The following is an 18,307-nucleotide window of genomic DNA, read 5'->3' as shown; positions in this document are numbered from 1 at the left end:
AGATCATCCTCCATCTTAAGCATTTGGGCTTGGGGTGGTGGAGCAGGAGTAAGATGGTGACTAGAAGTAGATTTTCTAGGAGTGGCCTGGCTTCTAGGCCTAAGAAGCAGTAGTTGGTTGAGAGGACATTGGTTTTTGTCTAGAATCAGTAGTGTGAAAGGCCTCCTTGGAAGCTGGTGCCTGCGTTGTGGCTCCGGACCCAACCGAGGCAGAGACGACCACAAGCTCGGAAGACGAAGAAGATTTCTGAGGCATACCAGACTCCGAAAGGGTCTCGGTAGAGGCCTGTGTAGATATTGTTTTGGGCATCAGGGGCTGCGAAAGCACCTCACTAAATTCCGGAGAACTGACGACCTGGTTAGCGGTAGTGTCACAGGGCTTAGCCTTGTGTGGTCTGTCTATCTTTATCTCTACGTCAAATGGTTTTCGCATTAAAGAGGGTACAGAACCGGCAACGAGGGATGTTGTGGTCTGGGCCTAAATAAGTGATGCAGTATGAATGGAAGTCTCGGTGTGGGATCTGTTTTCCACAGGCAAGATGACTGTTAACTTTTTCGGATATCAGTTAGTGCAAGAAAAAAGGATCCCCAACGGGCTACTTAGCTTTAGACGTTTTCAGCTGTAATTCGAGCTCTGGTAGCCACTGACCAGCACACTTGCAAACTGCTTCTGCTACAGGCTCCACGGCAAGAAAGACTGATGTAATGGCGTCGGTTGCCTTGCTTTATAGCACTGATGACCTGACGTCAGTCAACAAGCGACAGCAGCCAATGCAGAAAAACATCAACTCTGGTATTTGGGCTGGCCAAGGGCTACCACAGCAGGGATAACCCACAGGTGATGACTGCAACAGTGAAACACGAAGAACATCAGAAACAAAGCTCCAGAGCTGCAATTTCTCACAGAAGCAGTGAAGATGCTGAGTGCTGACAGTTAAGTAACTTTCAAGGGAATAAAATCCACAACAAAACAAGAAGGAAGCTTTCTCAAAACTATTAATATTTTGGACACTTAAAATCCAGTATTTTTAACTACAAAAAATATTCTGTGAACCCCATGATGTCAGAATCAAGGCTTCACTATGTAACATATCCCCACACATTAATAAAAAATACCCATACAAATGAAGCCTGCAAAGGTTCTCTTGGTAAATGGCTTTAAGGATGCTGGTTTATGTGACTCTGGCAGTATGTTCACAATGTAAAGTCCTTAACCAAAGCCCCCACATCTGCAGTAGGGTACCACAACTACAAGAATTTTAAAGTCAGATACCACAGATACCAATTAATACAGTTAGCAGTTCTGCTTCCCAACTCGGTCTTTTTAATTGGGTGTTGTTGATCACTCACACTGTCAAACAAAATGCTGTTTGTTGTACACACTATTAAAAATCAGTTTAATAGCAACAGGTCTTCACATTACCATCAGATACGATGGACAAAAACTGCTACACGACAGTTTCAAATTCCACTGCTCTCTTGAGATATGCTACCACCGTAAACATTACAAAAGATCCACAGTGCCATCCCCTCCTCTCCTTAATGAATGCTTAATCAAAAGTCAGAAAAAGGCTTTCATCTTCTATTCAACCACAGCACAGATGTACAAGGCAATTCTCAAATCCAGTCAGCAGATGGTCTCTCCAGTTTTTAATGGAAATACAGTAACCTAGCGGAGTGGCCTATATGGAAAGGTCACAGATGGCATAAAGTTCTGTACGGAATGAGCAGCATGTGCAGCATGAGCTGGCAGTGCAGGATGGGCAGCATGTGCAGGATATGCCAGAGGAGGGTTATGGATGTGCGGATAGAAGCCAGGAGGTAAAGTACTGTGAGGTGGCGGCTGTTGCACTGGTCCAGAAATTATTAGCTGCAAAAGACTGAAAAAAAAGACAAGATTATTAACAGTCAAGTGATTTCAAAACTAAAAAAAAGAGCTTGCATTTTAGAGCTGTTCGGGCTGGTAAAATCAAGTTTAAAGCAATAGACAACAGTTTCCTTAATTACAAGAAGGGTTATATTCTACCTTTTGCATTACATGCAACTGGGAATCATCAGGAATTGGAAGCACTCTCACTATCTACACAAAATTCAAACTAAGCTCAGAAGTTTGCGATAATGCAACTAATTCATTGTTCAATAATTCAACAAATTCTTAAATTGAAAGAATATCAAGAAAGCTGCAATAAGACAAACGCGGCCTACTTCTTGGGAATAGCACCAAATCAGTTTGCACATGACCGGGTATAAAATAAACCACGCACACAGTGCAAAATTATTGGGCAAACAGCAATCCAAGGTCTTGGAAGACCATGGCTACATTGTAAGCACTTCCAACTATAGTGCCCTGTGTGGCCTTAGTCTTGTCTTTATTGGTCTCTTGTGCTCATCTGTTGCTCTGTACCCTGTTCTTTGTAGCTAGTATACTTGAAAACTTATGGTAAGAGGTGTAAGTGAAGCACTTAATTATCTAAGCAACTGAGGAAAAGCAAAACAATAAACAACCAAAAAAACAACACATTAAAATCCAAAATAAAACGATACAATTATGGAAGAACTAATAACTGCTCCATAGGGTTTTAACTAAAAGCCAGGTAAAACTGATTTTTATACAGCTCTTAAAACAGACCACAGCAGAAGACTCCCAAAGCCACCATAGTTACAGATGCCAAAAAAACGGTGGCTGGATGGTAATCAAAAGAATGAACACCAGATGTTTCCAACTATACCTGAGGAACTACCATCAGTTCCAGGGTGGCAATGTGCTACATTTGAGATGAGGAGTGAAGAACAATAAAACTCCTTCACATAAGTACCAAGGTCAGGTAGGGATGAGAAAGCTGCTACCAAAATTATGAAAATTACACAAAATCAAACATGAATCTAGTGTAATCTCTGCAGCAAGAGTGAAATAATGCATGTTATGTGATACACCAAAAATAGTAGTCGTGCTGCTGAATTCTGTATTAGCTGCAGTTGATTAATCTCAATGTCAGGAGACCAAGGTAAACAGCAATGTGGCAGTCCAACAGAGATGAGAATCAAGAAATGACTACCCCAGGTGTCTTCTGCCTGGTCCCTAAACGTCAGTCATTTATCATGGACGACTCCAAGATCACAAAATTCTGACACAAACTCAAGCTTGTTGATGCCGTAAAAAAAGAAGTTATGTACTTCACCATAACGTTCCAAGTTTGTTGTCCTTGATGTCACCTTTCTTCTTGCTGTTCGGCTCCAACTCAGCCGTATACTATAGGTCGAGAGCTTTAACTGGCTCGAGGCTAGCCCCTATCCCAACATGCCTAGCGGTAGTTACCCAGATCTCGTTTGTAATAACCCAACACTAGACTATGCAGGTAAAAAATGACTATATGTTACACATAAGAGAACACCTGCATATAAAGGTGTAAACAATCAGCAAGAGAAAGAAGGGGAACACCTGCATATAAAGGTGTAAACAATCAGCAAGAGAAAGAAGGGGAGACTAGGTCTAACAAACTGGTATGGTAAAAGGAAACTCAGCCAGTGTAGCCAATAAAAGTAATTCCTCTCGATCCTCCAGGAAGGGGGAAGGAAGGTGGGACGCAAGAAGGAAGGCGAGATCAAAGACAACAAACATGGAATATTATGGTGAGTACATAACTTATGTTATGTTGTCCCTATCTCACCTTCATTCTTGCTGCTTAGTACCGTGTCCCCAGTACCTATTTCTTGGGTGGCTCACTGGAAAAAAATCTTCAGGAACGTGGAACCAAATGATGCCCTGTTCTGGGAGGCCACATCTACTTTGTAACGAGTGATAAAGGTATGAGGATTAGCCCATGTAGCTGCCGCACAGATCGAATCTAAAGGCAGTCTGGCTTGAAAAGCAATGGAGGTAGCTAAGGCCCTAGTTGAGTGTCCTTTTAATTTTCCATGGAAGTTTTTTGTTCTGCAAATCGTAGACATAGAGGATAGTGTCTGAAAGTCACTTTTGAGACTGAACAACCTTTCTTATTCTCTGCAAAGGATATGAACAATTGGTCTGATTTTCTGAAGTCCTTGGTCCTGTGTAAACAAAAACGTAACTGTTTATGAACGTCCAGATGATGGAGCTTATACTCTGCCTTGTTGTCATGATTGGGGAAGAATACAGGAAAGCTCTATGGACTGATTTAAATTGTACTCTGAACACACCTTGAGTAAGAAAGAGGGGTTGGTTCTGAGAGAAACTCTATCTTTGTGGAAAATCAAGTACGGAGGACAAATAGATAAGGCCTGTAATTCTGAAACCCTCCTAGATGAGGTAATGGTAGTTAAGAAAATGGTCTTCCATGTCAAAAGTTTCAGTGGACAAGCAGCAGCTAGCTCAAAGGGGGGAAGAATCAGTACCTCTAAAACTAAAGTTGGGTCCCGGGGGGGGGGGGGGGTTCTCTTATTGGAGGTCTTAAGAGGGTAGTACACCTCTTAGAAATGCTTTACATAGCATATGGGACATAATGTTGGAGCTCATTTCTCCCACATGGAAATTAGAAATGGCAGCTAGCTGAACCCAAACAGTAGCTGTCGCTGCTCCTTGCTCAAAGGTTTCAGCAAAAAATTTGAGAATCTTTGAAATGGGTGCAGTAAAAGGATCAATCTCGTTCTTGTTTGCCCAACAAGACAACCTCTTCCATTTACTAGCATAAAGTTTCCTTGTAGTGGGCTTATGGGAGGAAATCAAAATGTGTTGAACTGCTGGGGAAACATCGGGAAGCCTGGCTAAGACCGGAAGTGGAGAAACCAAGCTGTCAGCTTGAGAGTTTGGATGGAAGGGTGGAGCGCACCTGACTGATGCATCAGGAGATCTGGAACTGTGACCAAGATCCAAGGCTCCCCCTGTAGATGAGGCCAAAGGAATGGGAACCACATCTGATGAGGCCAGTAAGGGGCAATGAGGATTAACTTGCAACCCAACGACTGTGCTTTCTGAAGAACCATGGGGATCGGGGGGAAATAGTGGAAAGGCATAAAACAGTCCCGGGGGCAAGTCATGAACAAGTGCGTCCCTGGGTGATTGCCCCGATGGTAGGACTACGGCAAAGTAGCTGCTGCATTTGGTGTTGAGGGGGGTGGCAAAAAGATTGCAGCATGGCTGGCCCCATTTGTGAAAAATCAAAGTCTGCAACTTCCTGTTTCAGGGACCACTCATGAGGCATCAGAATTGCCCTGCATAGCTTGTCTGCTATCATGCTGGATTTCCCCAGGATGTGCGTTGCAATCAGAAAGCGTTGGGAAGACATCGCCCATTGCCATAGTCGTAGGGCCTCTCGACACAAGGGATAAGACTTAGTTCCACCCTGTTTGTTGATGTACCATACTACCGACATAGTCTGTCTGAATTGCTATAGTACCTGTAAGTAGAGAGTCTTGAGGTGCTTGCAACATCAGAAGCACCGTTCTCATCTCTAGGACATTGATGTGCAAGTGGTACTTGTGTTCCTGCCAAGTCCCTTGAACAGTCTGTCCCAGATAATGACCCCCCCCATCTGGGAAGCGTCCATGGTCAATGTGGCTACAGGCTGGGGGATTAGAAACGGTATGCCCATTGACACCAAATGGGAGTGAAGCCACCATTCTAAATTCTTGCAGGACTCCGTGATCAAAATCTGATGTGACACTGGTAAATCCTGGAATGACCACTGAGCAAAAAGGAGCCACTGGAGAATTCTGATGTGGAAATGCGCCACAGGGACCAGAGTAACTGCTGCGGCCATCAAACCCAACACTTTGAGGACAAATCTTGCCTGAATTCTCATTTGCCATGAGGATTGAAATTTGATGCCGCATGGTTGAAACCCTTTCCTGAGGCAGTTTGCTCTCATGGCCCTTGTGTATAAATCTGCCCCTATAAATGTAATATACTGACAAGGCAACAAGGCAGACTTTTCGTAGTTTATGGTGATGCCTAGTTGTGTACAAGTGTGAATTGTGGAGTCCCGTGCCTTGATTAGTTGATGCTCGGTGGTGGCAGTGAGGAGCCAGTCGTCTAGATATGGAAACACCCAGAATCCTAGATGCCTCAGGTAAGCCGTAACCACTGCCATGCATTTGGTGAACACCATGGGGGCTGTGGTGAGACCAAAGGGCAAAGCTATGAACTGGTAATGACTGGCTCCCAGCCGGAAGCGTAGATACCTCCTGGATCGCCTGTCCATTTTTATGTGGCAGCACGCATCCTGGATATCGACAGAGCACATCCAATTGTCCTGACCCAAAAAGGGAACAATGGACTGCAGTGTTACCATCTGGAACTTTGTTTTCTTGACCAATTTGTTCAGCCTGCTGAGATCCAAAATGGGCCTCCAGTTCCCTGTCTTTTTTGGAACTAAAAAAAAACCTTGCGTAAGTGCCAGATTCAATTTGGACTGCAAGGACTTCCTGGATGGCTCTTTTTTCTAGCAACCTTTGAACTTCTTTGTTTGCTTGATCCCAAAGACTGGGTGGAACATCTGGGATTGACTGTTGTTTTCTTGTAAGGGGTGGTTGGGAGAAGGAAATTTTGTAACCCCTGGATATTACTGATAGTACCCATGTATCTTCCGTGATTGTCTGCCAGGCTTTTGGGTACAAGGATAATCTGCTCCCAACTGCCTCCAGATGCGGACAGTCAGACATCCTTTCAGGAGCGGTGGAAGGGCCTGCCAAAGAATGTATCTCTGTCACCCTGATTCTGCGCCCCCCCCCCCCGCAAGATTGGCATCTTCCGTTATTATTTCCCCCTCTGCCCTTGGGGGAAAAAATCTCCACGTGTGTCAGGCAAAAAAAAAAAAAAAAAAAAAATACTCTTTATGCATTGCCGCTTAGCTAGGGTTAAACTATTCCCGATGCCATAAAGTCTGCTCTTCAAATTTTCCCTTAGAACTAGCCAGTTTTTTAGTTTTAGCACTGAAATCTGTTTCTTTGAGCTCAGCACTTGTTCAGAACTCGTTGTAAGCACTAAATAAGCTACAAATTACTACAGCACTCAACTTTCCTCACTTGTCTAGAGGAAAACAGTTTTTAGTACTTAATAAATAAGCACCTATCTAGGCATGTCTATGGGTCACGCTCCAGGTGTTTTCTTTTGTCTACCTGATGAATCTGGGCATCTTGGGGCAATGCAGCAATTGCCTCATGTACACAGACAAACCTCTCCTCCTACCACCTGTGAGAGATGCACGTATATAGCAAAGCTCTCTTCACCCAAGACTGGACTAGACAAGTCAAGAGGAGAAGGTAAACACTTGCATCACACCATGCTCATCACATAGTCCCTCAAAACCTGAACCACCAAAACATACACCTACATTCGTGGAGGCTCTCAAAAATCTGCTCAAGCAACAGAGACCTCCAAAGCAGAAACGCATGCAACCTCCACCCCCTCAACACAACCCAAATGACACATAGCCCACAAACTCAGTGTGCCACTCAACCACAGCCCATAAGGCATAACAACGTACCCAACACTCTAGTCATAGGTGACTCTATAGTCAGGCACACTGATGTTCCACTCAACAGGCTAAGCAAGGAGAAAGTTACTGTCAGCTGCCTGTCAGGTTCCAGGATCCACCACATAACGCATGCACTCAGGTCATTCCACAACAAGTACAAATATGATTCTGTCTTTGTCCATGTTGGTGTGAATGACCTGAGACGTACCGCCCTGGACAACATGAAAAGAGACATGGAGGAGCTCTCCGATCTTGTAGCCCAGGCAGGTATGAGCCTAGCCCTGAGTAGCATCCTGCCATCACCCAGAATGATACCACAGTACAAGAACAAAATGATTGACTTCAACAATTGGCAAAGCTTCTGGTGTCATTCTAAGGGGATCCAGTATCTGTCTGCCTGGGATGACATGATCGACAGACCACAATGCTTTGCCAGAGATGGCTTGCACCTATCGCCCTTGGGGTTCCGGATACTGGCTAAGGCTCTTGCCACCCCTATAGTGCCTTTTTTAGGCAAGGTTCAAATTACAAATTCACCACCGTAACAGCTACAAGCAAGCAAAATCTGTGTGTAATGCTACTCATTGCTAGAAGTCTAAACCTCAAAATGCATTCACTCGAGGCACTCCTTAAAATGGAGAACATTGACATCTGTGCAGTGACAAGAGACTTGGGTCAAGGCTCCAGAGTGCAACCCTGCATTACCAGGCTATAATTTATACCACACCTTTTGGCCACCTAACGTGGACCGAAACACTAAAGGGGGAGGCGTGTCCATATTCATTAAGGATATCCACACCTTCAGGCTAGTTGCTCGGCATAATGCATCCGAGATTATCCAAGTGCAACTAACTCTGGGCAAAACCGCAATCCAAATTGTAACTTGCTACAGATCCCCCAACATGCCCCAGGATTCCCACTCCTCATTTTTTGATACACTGGAAAATATTAGGGTACAACCCAACACCCTAATAATATAGCAATAACCCACGTCTGGGTGTGGGTAATGCTGGATTTACCCACAGTTAGGTGTAGTTTGGTCACGAGGGCGAAGCCCGAGTGGCCAAACAAAGACAACCGTGGGTAAATCCAGCATTACCCACACTCAGAAGTTGGTTATTGCTATTATACAATGACATTATGTAAGAAAAAAAATAATTACTTTTCTTAAATAATGGCATTGTATAATGCCTCCTTGCTGCCCTTCCGCAGCTGTCTGGTATTCTGCGGCAGTTCTGATGTACTGCACATGCGTATGCTTATGCAGTACATCAGAGCTGTGGGCAAAAGCAACGAAGAAAGCAAGATCTCCGTTGCTTTTTACAAACTTGTCTCGCTATGTTAAAGGAGTTTAACATAGCGAGACAGCTTTAAAAAAAGCAACGGAGAAAGCAAGATCTCTGTTGCTTTTTACAACGTGTCTTGCTATGTTAAAGGAGTTTAACATAGCGAGGCAGCTTTAAAAAAGCAACGGAGAATCTCTGTTGCTTTTTTTAAAGCTGTCTCTCTATGTTAAACCCATTTAACATAGTGAGACACCTTTAAAAAAAGCAACGGAGATAGGAAGATCTCTGTTACTTTTTTTTAAAGCTGTCTCGCTATGTTAAACTCGTTTCTCTAGTGTTCTCCGTTGCTGTAAAAAAAAAAAAAAAAAAAAGCAGAGTTATACTAATGGAATAAGTCCGGGCGACCGGACCTTTTTCCATTAGTATAACTCTGACTTACAACGTGCACGCTGACCAATCAGCGTGCAATTTTTGGAATATTAATGGGGGTGGGGGTCATTGTATAATGGGCAATTTCAACTACCCCACCATTAACTGGGAAAACTACTCATGTACCAACTCTTTTGCTCAATGTTTTCTGGAATTCATAAATTCCAACGCCTTGGATCAACTTATCCACACCCCACCAGGGGCAGCAATATCCTAGACTTGGTCATTACCAACATGGGTGACCAACCAGAGGTCAATTCCTTGTTGGTCAGATCTGACCACAAGCTAATTAGCCTAGACATCCATATCCCGCCCCCAACCCCCATTAGGGTAACCACCGTAAAATTTTTTCCAAAGCTAACTTCTCACATCTTAAGACAGAAGTGGCAAACTTCACGACACCCATGCAGTCGGACAAAAGAGGTACAACTGCTGAATCCTACACAAATTCACTTTATAAGCACTTACACGAGTGCATGGATTGTGCTATCCCTAACAGAACCAAGATGCTATCTTCCAAAACAAGGAAGCCAATCTGGTGGTCCCCTGCCATAAACAAACTCTACAACGGAAGAAAGAAACTGTTGCAAAAAAAAGAGTAAAATCCCATGACTGGAAGAACTCCCTGGTCAGCCTCAGTAAGAAGCTGAGATTCCTCATAAAATTCTCCAAAGCTAGTTCTGAAAACAAAATAGTCACTGATTCTAAAGACAACCACATAGCATTCTATAGCTATGTCAAGAATCTTAATGGCAACACTCAGATCTGCTCTGAGTTACAACACAATGGCACTAAATATACAAAACCAACTGATAGTGCCAACATCCTGGCAGATAGGTTCAGTGCCCTAAAGGACCCATCTCTCTACCGAAGAATGCAAAGTTGCTGTAATCACGGCTGCACAGGTAAAAAACACAGTAGTCAAGAACACAGCATCCATGGGACCTGACAACATCCCAGGCTGTGTTCGACATGAACTACAGAATGAACTGGCACCCCACCTAAGCACCATGTTCAATCATAGCCTCACCACAGGCTTTGCGCCCACTGAATGGCACACAGCAACGGTTATCCCACTCCACAAAGGGGGAGCCACCACGGACCCCGGAAACTACCACCCCATTAGCCTAATGAGCCTGGTCTGCAAGGCCATGGAATGTATCATCATGGAACTTATAAACAAAGACATTGGTAATCTCCCAACTCTGGACCCCACCCAGTTCGGGTTTGTAAAAGGCAGATCATGTCTCCTAAACCTGACTGACTTCTTTGAAGCAGTCACCAAAGCCATACACGAGGGTAAGGTGGTTCACACAGCCAGTCTAGATTTCGCCAAGGCTTTTGACACCATCCCCCACTCTGGAAATATAGATAAACTCACTAAACTAGGTATAAATCCCTATGTCACAAGATGGGTTGCCAAATGGCTCACTGACAGAACCCACACTGTGAAAGCAGCAGGCTCCAAATCTGACTTCAGACCAGTGACAAGTGGAGTACCACAGGGTTCAGTCCTGGATCCTCTCCTGTTTGGTATCTACTTTTCTGAAGTACAGGCTAACACAGAAGGTCTTTGGCTAACGAAGTCCGCAGATGACTGCAAACTAGGAGCCATAATCGAAACTCCTAATGATGTGGACATCCTACAAAAGGGCCTCACTGAGACAGATGCCTGGTGTCAAAGCCATGGCCTCAAGCTCAATGCCAAAAAGTGCATTGTCGGCCCCTTTGGTAAAAACTCTGTACCCATGAGCTACCACATAGTTGGTAGTCTACTTAACACCGAAAGTGTGATAAGAGACCTTGGGACACAGGTGCACAGTAGTCTCTCCTTTGATAATCACATTACCACAGTAGTCAGGAAATCCTTCTGCATGGCACACCTCATCACAAAAGGTTTCTCATCCAGGAAAAGAAAAGGTAATTCTTCCCCTCTACTCGTCACTCATTAGACCCATTATGGAGTACAACGCCCCTTTTGATATGTACCTCACAAGACATCTACAACAACTAGAAAGGCTGCAGAAATACCTCACAAAGAGGATTACCAGCCTCAAACAGATACCCTACGCAGACCATCTCAAAAAACTCCAGCTTTACTTAGTCACATATCGCCTACTCAGAAGCGATCTCTGCCCATCACACAAAGCTATGTCAAACCCAGAGCTGTTGGACATGCTCCACTTAAAGAAATACCAATCCCTCCAGGCTACACGCTCTATAGACCTAAACCTTGTCACCACAATAAACAGAACTCGCTGGAGGGATAGATTTCTGTCCTAGAGACTTCCCATACTCTGAAACAAACTACCTATCTATATCAAACAAAGCTCCTCATTAGCACTCTTCAAGAAAAACCTTGATGATCGGATGGGAATCACCTCTGTGGCTCTGCTCCACAGGGGCACAGGAAAATAATTTTCTTGGGTGGCGAAAGCCATGGTACCTTTTTGGCTATAGGGCCGACAGCCTAGTACCTACCTATGAACCTATGAAAACTCCCTGGGATTTCTGGACCCACATCTTCCCGCTCTTCTGACCTTTAGGGTAAGGTCTAGAGGGAGTGGAAAAATGTACTCCCACGGCAGAGAGAGTTTTGCCATCCTGTTCACACCTGGTAAAAGTCTCTTACCTGAGGCCAGAACAGCGATGAGCCGTCAAAGGGGGTGTTGGTAAAGGAGGACTTGAAGGGCTCCACAAATTGACAAAGGCGCATCCAGGAGTGTCTACGCAAGGCAATTCCCGTGCCTGCTGCCCTACTCGATCCATCTGCTGCGTAAGAGATCAGCCGCATGGAGGGAGTTGAGTTAATTACAGAAGTCAAGGTCGCAAGCTGTGTAGCTACCTTGCCCGCAGCTCCCTCAGCTGTAGGATCCTGTAGGGTATCTCCCAACTCCTTTAGGAGATCCCTCTGAAGGCGTGTAAAGTGGGGACAAATAATTCAGCAACCTGAGAGTAAAGGCCGCTGAAGAAAACATATGCTTTCCATACATGGACAGAATAAAGAAGTCTCTGCTAGTTTCTTGGTGGCTGCTGCCACCACCATAGCATCAACAGGCACACCCTTAGACAGGAAAAAGCTTGTCTGGAGCAGTTATGAATTTATTGGGCCTCCTCAGAACTGGTTCCATAGCCTCTGGAGAGCTCCACTCCTTCCAACTCACAAAGGCCAACAATGGGTCGAAAGGCAGACACACCCAAGAGATGGAGGGTCGGGAGCTAAATGCATTCAGGTACACAGACTCGTTCTCGGAAGGGGCAAGGGATTTCCAGTCACCCCTCTGCCTAAGAATTTCCAGGATGTCCGAAAAGGAGACATCCTCAGAGGGGGACCGTGGGGACCCTTCTGAGTCCTCCAAGTCCGTGTCCGATGTCAGGGACTCAGAGGAGTCCAAATGTTTCCTCTTACACTTCCTCTTCTGAGGGACCTCCTCTGAGAGGTGCTCTGCAGAGGTTTTGGAAAAGGTGGGATCACCCAATGAGGTGTCCTGGAGCATGGGTTCCCTATGCTTGGGGGAGGGAGGTGAGGTTTGGAAGCAGAAACACCAGCACCGAAGGAGAAGGAGCCAAGGGTGGAGTGGTCTCAGAGGACAGCACACTCCTCATCACCTCGAAGGCACTGCAGTCCTGGCCCGAAACAGCCTCCGGATCTGAAGATCTCCTCCGACCCAAGAGCGATGGCTCTGAGGCCGATGTAGGAGCCGAGGTCACCTGCACCAAAGCACCAAGAGGGAGAGTAGGGTCAGACAAGGATCCGATGCTGCTCCTCCCCCTCTGAGCCGACGAGAGAGCATCGGCCTGCAGATCCCTCGATAGACTGGGTTAACGAGGAGATAGGAGTGGAAGTTGGAGCTGAGAGACTGGTGGTAATCAGAACCGATGGTTCTACCACAACAACTTCCATGCACTCTGGCTCCAAACTCGAGAGTCAGAGGAGGAATCGACAATGATGGGGGTAGGGCTGTCAGCGCCCCTTCCTTATGGGCTGGGCTCAATAATAATTTAGCTAATGCCGGTATCTTGAGAAGCTTCTTCACCACCCTCTCCACATGGAATGGGTGGAAAACCGATGACTGCCTGCCACACATTGCAAGAGCGGAGTTTGTGGAACAGTCCACACCCGTTCCAGAGAGGGAGACTTGGTTCTCTTCGGAGTCCTGACTGGCTCAGAGACTGCTGATGGAGCCGTCACAGAAAGAGCTTTGTCAGAACCAACACTCGGATCTGACAAACCTGAAGCTTTGTCCTTTACTATGGACGGCTCCGAAATCAGAGCCGATGAGGACGATTGCTTAGTGGACTTGTCCTGTTTTTTTTGCTGGCTGAGTTCCTTCAGTAGAAGCATTGAAGGGGCTTTTTAATAAGCCTCGCAAAATCAGCTTATTTTTTTATCTCCTGCAGGACCTGAGAACTGAAGGCATGACATATACAGCACGAGTCCTGCAGGTGAACAGCCCCTAAGCAATATACACAGCTAGTATGCCTGTCCGTAATGGACATCTTTTGGCAGCACCAGTCACACTTCTTAAAACCTGAAGATTTTGACTCTTTAGTAGAATTCTTAGACATGGTATGAGACCAATGAACAATTTGCAAAAAGGAAATTAACACTACACAAGTTAACTGACTAAAAACAACTTAACCACAGACAAAGACTTTCCAAGGTTTTTTTTAGAAGGACAGAGGGAAGGGGAGAGCCTCTAAGCAAAAACGGTGAACTCTCCCAACCGAGGAGAGCCTCTAACTTAAACAGCTGCTCCTAGAAAAGAGAGAAAAAAAAAAGGAAAAAGCCCTTTAACTACCACTGGGCTGAAAGAAAGGAGAACCCTCTAAGTTAAATGGGTTCACAAGGACAACGTAGGCCTAAAGGAAAACAACGGTCACAACAACAACAATAAACAGCAACGGAAGGTTAGAAAGAGCAATAACCTATGAAAAATAACATTGTAACACTCAATAACTACATAACACTATATTTAACCAAATGTGTGAAAATAGACCAAAAGAAAAAACACTTAGTCCGAGCCAGTATTCAGCAATCTCGATGCTGCAAGCGGCAAATGAGATCTGGGTAACTACCGCTAGGCATGTTGGGATAGGGGCTAGCCTCAAGCTATAGTATACCATCCAAGTTGGCTCCGAACCCAAACAGCAAGAAAGAAGGCGAGATACGGACATAACATTAAATGTTGTAAGTGGCAAACCTGCCAAATCCCTCAAAATGGCATGCAGTGCCACAGTTCAGTCTTGGATGAGTTTAAGTTTCAACTGCTTTTAAGAATGTCAAAGATAAATGGCATCCAAATAATCAACAACTGAATGCACTGACATCATATGTTTCTGATGGAAAGAAATGTAAAGCTATGCATCACCAGCACAAAAATAATCTTCTAAGGTAGTATAAACACTGAATAACATGTATGGCTGTATCTCTCAGAGTAAGAAGGGGAAATGTACATATAAGTTATGAACCTTCTTGAATTTTACACAGCGACATGGAATCAGAAGGAATAGAGGGAAGGCAGTGGATGAAAGAAATGCATCCATCACAATCTCTGTTATAACAAGCATTATTTCAAAACTGATTATACTAGATGGCAGAGAGGTTGATCTTCTGAGTGCCCCTTACAGGGAGAAGTAGAACAGATGTGGCTGCTGAATCCTCAACTCCAAAATAGGACCAAATGAATGGCTAGGAGAATCCACAAAAGTACAGTTGTGTAAATAAACTTACCATTAACAGTAGATGTTCAAAAATGATCACTGTTGCAGTAGCATAAAGCTACACAGGATTTATCTTTGTAAGGATCAGACATCACCACCATTATCTTCGGAAAGTCCCTCAGAATCTTTAGAAGGACCATGCGAATCAGTGATAAAGGTGGAAAGGAATACAGGAACATTCCTGTCCATGGGAATGAAAAGGCATCTATTTGTCTTCCAAGCCTGTTTTTTTTTTTTTTTTAACTGTCGGGTTTTGAAAGGAGGCAAACAGATTTACTTGAGGTGGTCCCCACAGTTGGATTTATTTCTGGAAGACCCCTAATTACAGTTTCCATTGATGAGGGTCTATATCCTGGTCCTGCTGAACTTGTGTCTTACAATGATTTGCTTTGACAGAACAGAATGCATGAAGCCTGAAAACTAAAATTTAGCTGAACTGCTACCTCCTAGGCAATCATAGCAAGTCTGCAAAAGCTAGTAAACATCTGTTTATGTACCAAATTACCAGGGTACTGTCTGTGATAACATACAGGTCCTGGGGACCAGGGATGATTTAAGGTCTTTAAAACACTGATCATTGCCAATATCTCTGACATTTACCTGCCTGTCTGTCGTTGGAGTACCACAGACCTTGCACTTTCATGGCTTTTGAAACTGCCCCTCAAGCAAAGTCTGAACCGTCTTTTGTGACGGACACTGGGAGAGCTGAATGGTAAAAAGCATATCTGGGATGAGAGATAACTGATCCACTGTCAAAGCATTTCTTCTGTAAACCCTACAGCTGGAATCTGAAAACAAGACAGTATAGATGCAAAGTCCAGACTGATCTTAATTATCATTAAATTCTCATTGTATGAAATCTGGCAAAGAAATCATGATAATCTTAGACACATGAAAAATCCTGAGATATTCTCTGGTAGAAACCTGAGATTGGCTGGAGAAATCCAGTTAGATTTCCTTGTACTATTGTTCCTTTTCCATTGGAAGAAAGACTTCCCAGAAAAAAAAATCTAGAAGACATCCCAGAAAAACATCTGCTCTACAATAGGACGAAACAGGGATGTTATTTAGCTCAACTGGTTAAGCACTATAGCAATAAACTGCTGTTCTCCTATGTGTGAGTTCAAATCCAAGTGTAGCTTACTTTTTAGGGGGAGGGTTTGGCATGATGATTAACGTCGTTACTTCACATAAAAAACTAGCAAATGGGAAGGGAAGACAGATAATTTCTGCAATTTCTGTTAAAACTTCAAACTCAGCAGACGTTTCATGATACATGTCATAGAATCCAGAAAACTGGAAAAACTGTCTGCAAATATGAGACATTCATCTAAACATGGGAAAATGTGAATGCCTTGAAGCCTGCAGTAAGCAATTACTGGAGCTAAGCACTCCGTTGGTGGGAGTAAGTAAATCAAAGGGAAAGACACAAAACTGATGATGTAAGCCACTCACAGTAAATCTTAAAACATGCCAGAATTTCTTGCAAATTGGAATGTGATAAGTATCTTTTAAGTCAAAAGTTACAATGAAGCTGCAGAAGGGTATGAACGGTAATGCCTAAAGGGATAATATTTTGAATTTTGGAATCCTGACAGACTGACTGAGAAAAAAGAAGGTCTAAGAGCACCAGAAAAATCCTTGAATAGAATCCTTTGCCCACCTGAACTAAGGGCACATTCCATCACTCCCTGAACTAAAAGTTGCTCTAAAATGAGTAAACAGGGATGTTTAAACTATACAGGCTAATAGTCGAGACTTTTTGGACCATTCTTGTTCGGTGAGGCTCCCATTTTTCTTTGTGGTTTTAAAATTCTGCTTGTTAGAACTTTGCTGAAACTACTTACTGTTACTTGGAAAAGGATCATGAAAGGAAGGAAGATTTTTACTAAACTTTGAAAAGGGTTAAAAAAATCTCAGTATTCAACTTCCCTTTCTCATCAAACTTTTTAAGGACCTCAGCAGAAGAGTACACAACACATACACAACACATTCTAATCAGGAGAAAGCTCTAAATCTCAGCTTTAACAACTTCTGGTGGATTTTGAGAACCTAATCACCAAATCTCATAACGTAACTAGTAGCAGTTCTGGAAACAACATCAGCAGAACCATTGGGTCTATATCACATTGTCAAACTCTTAAAAGTTTGAACGTCATATGGTCGACACCATATGATCGAACTTTTAAAAGTTCGAACATTTTAACGGAGATCTCCGTACAGAACGGAATGGGAAGATTTCCCATTTCTGCACTGTAGTGTGATCTCGGAGTTAGAGTATTTAAAGAGTGGCGGGTGATGGGGGAGCAGCCCCCCCCCATGTGGGGGTACATGGGGCTTGCCCCCCTGCTTAAACCGTTCAGGTAGCTTTTTTTTTTGGTTTATCTTTTTTTATTACATTTTCGAACTTTTGAATGTTTGATCATATGGTGTCAACCATTTGACGTTCGAACTTTTAAAAGTTTGATTATGTAATACAGACTCGAATCATTAAAGGGTATGTGAGTACCTGGAATTCAATGAAGATTTATCCTCAGAAGCAAGGGCAATAATAAACCTTCTTAAATTCTCAAAAGAAACCAGTAAAAATGTTAACACAAGAGCCTGGCAGCTCAAAACTCTATAAGTTAAAGTATAACCTTTCTTCCCAGATTTGTTAATTGCTTTCCCATCCTTGTCAGAGAGAATGGGATTAAAATTCACAATATGTTTATAAGTAGAATGTTTAGATAAAGAAATTACTGCAAGACCTGACTTGGGATTAGAGCACAAGAATTTGTGTTTAAGGCATTTCACATAATGTCAGACTTTCTGGGACAGGTGTTTAGACTGCAAGCTGTAAAGAAAATATCATTCAAGTCAGACAACACAGCAGGAACAGCAGCAAGCTGAGAAAAATCCAGTTTGTAATAAATCATTGTACTTTTGCTGGGAAATATGGATTTTGTTATATTCCTACTGACTTAAAATGCTCATTTAATTAACAGTTTCAGAAAAAAGATAATTTTCCTGGTGGGAACTCCAAAGAAACACTTTCCTTATAATCAGTATCTTCGGTTTAAAGAGAATTAAAGTTATGTACTCACCATAACTATGCATCTATGTTGTCCATTTTCATTCTTCCTCAACGTATGGGTCTCTGATCTTACTCAGCCAATCTCTTTAGATTCTTGGATTTGACTCTCTAGCCCCTCTCTTTACCCACAATGCCCCTTACTTATCAGATTACACCTCAGATCGAGTTTGCTGCTGTTAAATGTGCCAGAAAGCATAAATACTTAAAAAACAGGACAGAGAGAGAGTAGGAGCTCAAATTGGAAACAATGGTTCCAATGCACCTCATCAGGTCACTCCCAAAGGATAAGAATAGGTGGAAGGAGGGTGGGGAGTTGAGGAAGAATGAAAATGGACAACACAG

At 43.5% G+C, this 18,307-nt stretch overlaps 1 protein-coding gene across 2 annotated transcripts in view; it reads right to left on the bottom strand.

The window, feature by feature from the left end:
• Positions 1–1,300: 1,300 nt before the first annotated feature.
• Positions 1,301–18,307, bottom strand: part of CCHR12.PART0H7orf26 (chromosome chr12.part0 C7orf26 homolog) — a 1,310,154-nt gene continuing 1,293,147 nt past the window's right edge. For both annotated transcript variants that reach the window (XM_044089779.1, XM_044089780.1), the window contains exon 7: positions 1,301–1,879. In XM_044089779.1, the coding sequence (XP_043945714.1) occupies positions 1,669–1,879 (211 nt within the window). In that variant the 3' untranslated portion in view covers positions 1,301–1,668. The remainder of the gene's footprint in view (positions 1,880–18,307) is intronic.

The sequence above is a fragment of the Protopterus annectens genome, chromosome 12.part0 (genome assembly GCF_019279795.1).
Source record: "Protopterus annectens isolate FY-2018-M chromosome 12.part0, PAN1.0, whole genome shotgun sequence".
Classification (NCBI taxonomy): Eukaryota; Metazoa; Chordata; order Ceratodontiformes; family Protopteridae; genus Protopterus; species Protopterus annectens.
The sequence above is the reverse complement of the archived record's forward strand: the minus strand, read 5'-3'. Positions and strand labels throughout refer to the sequence as shown.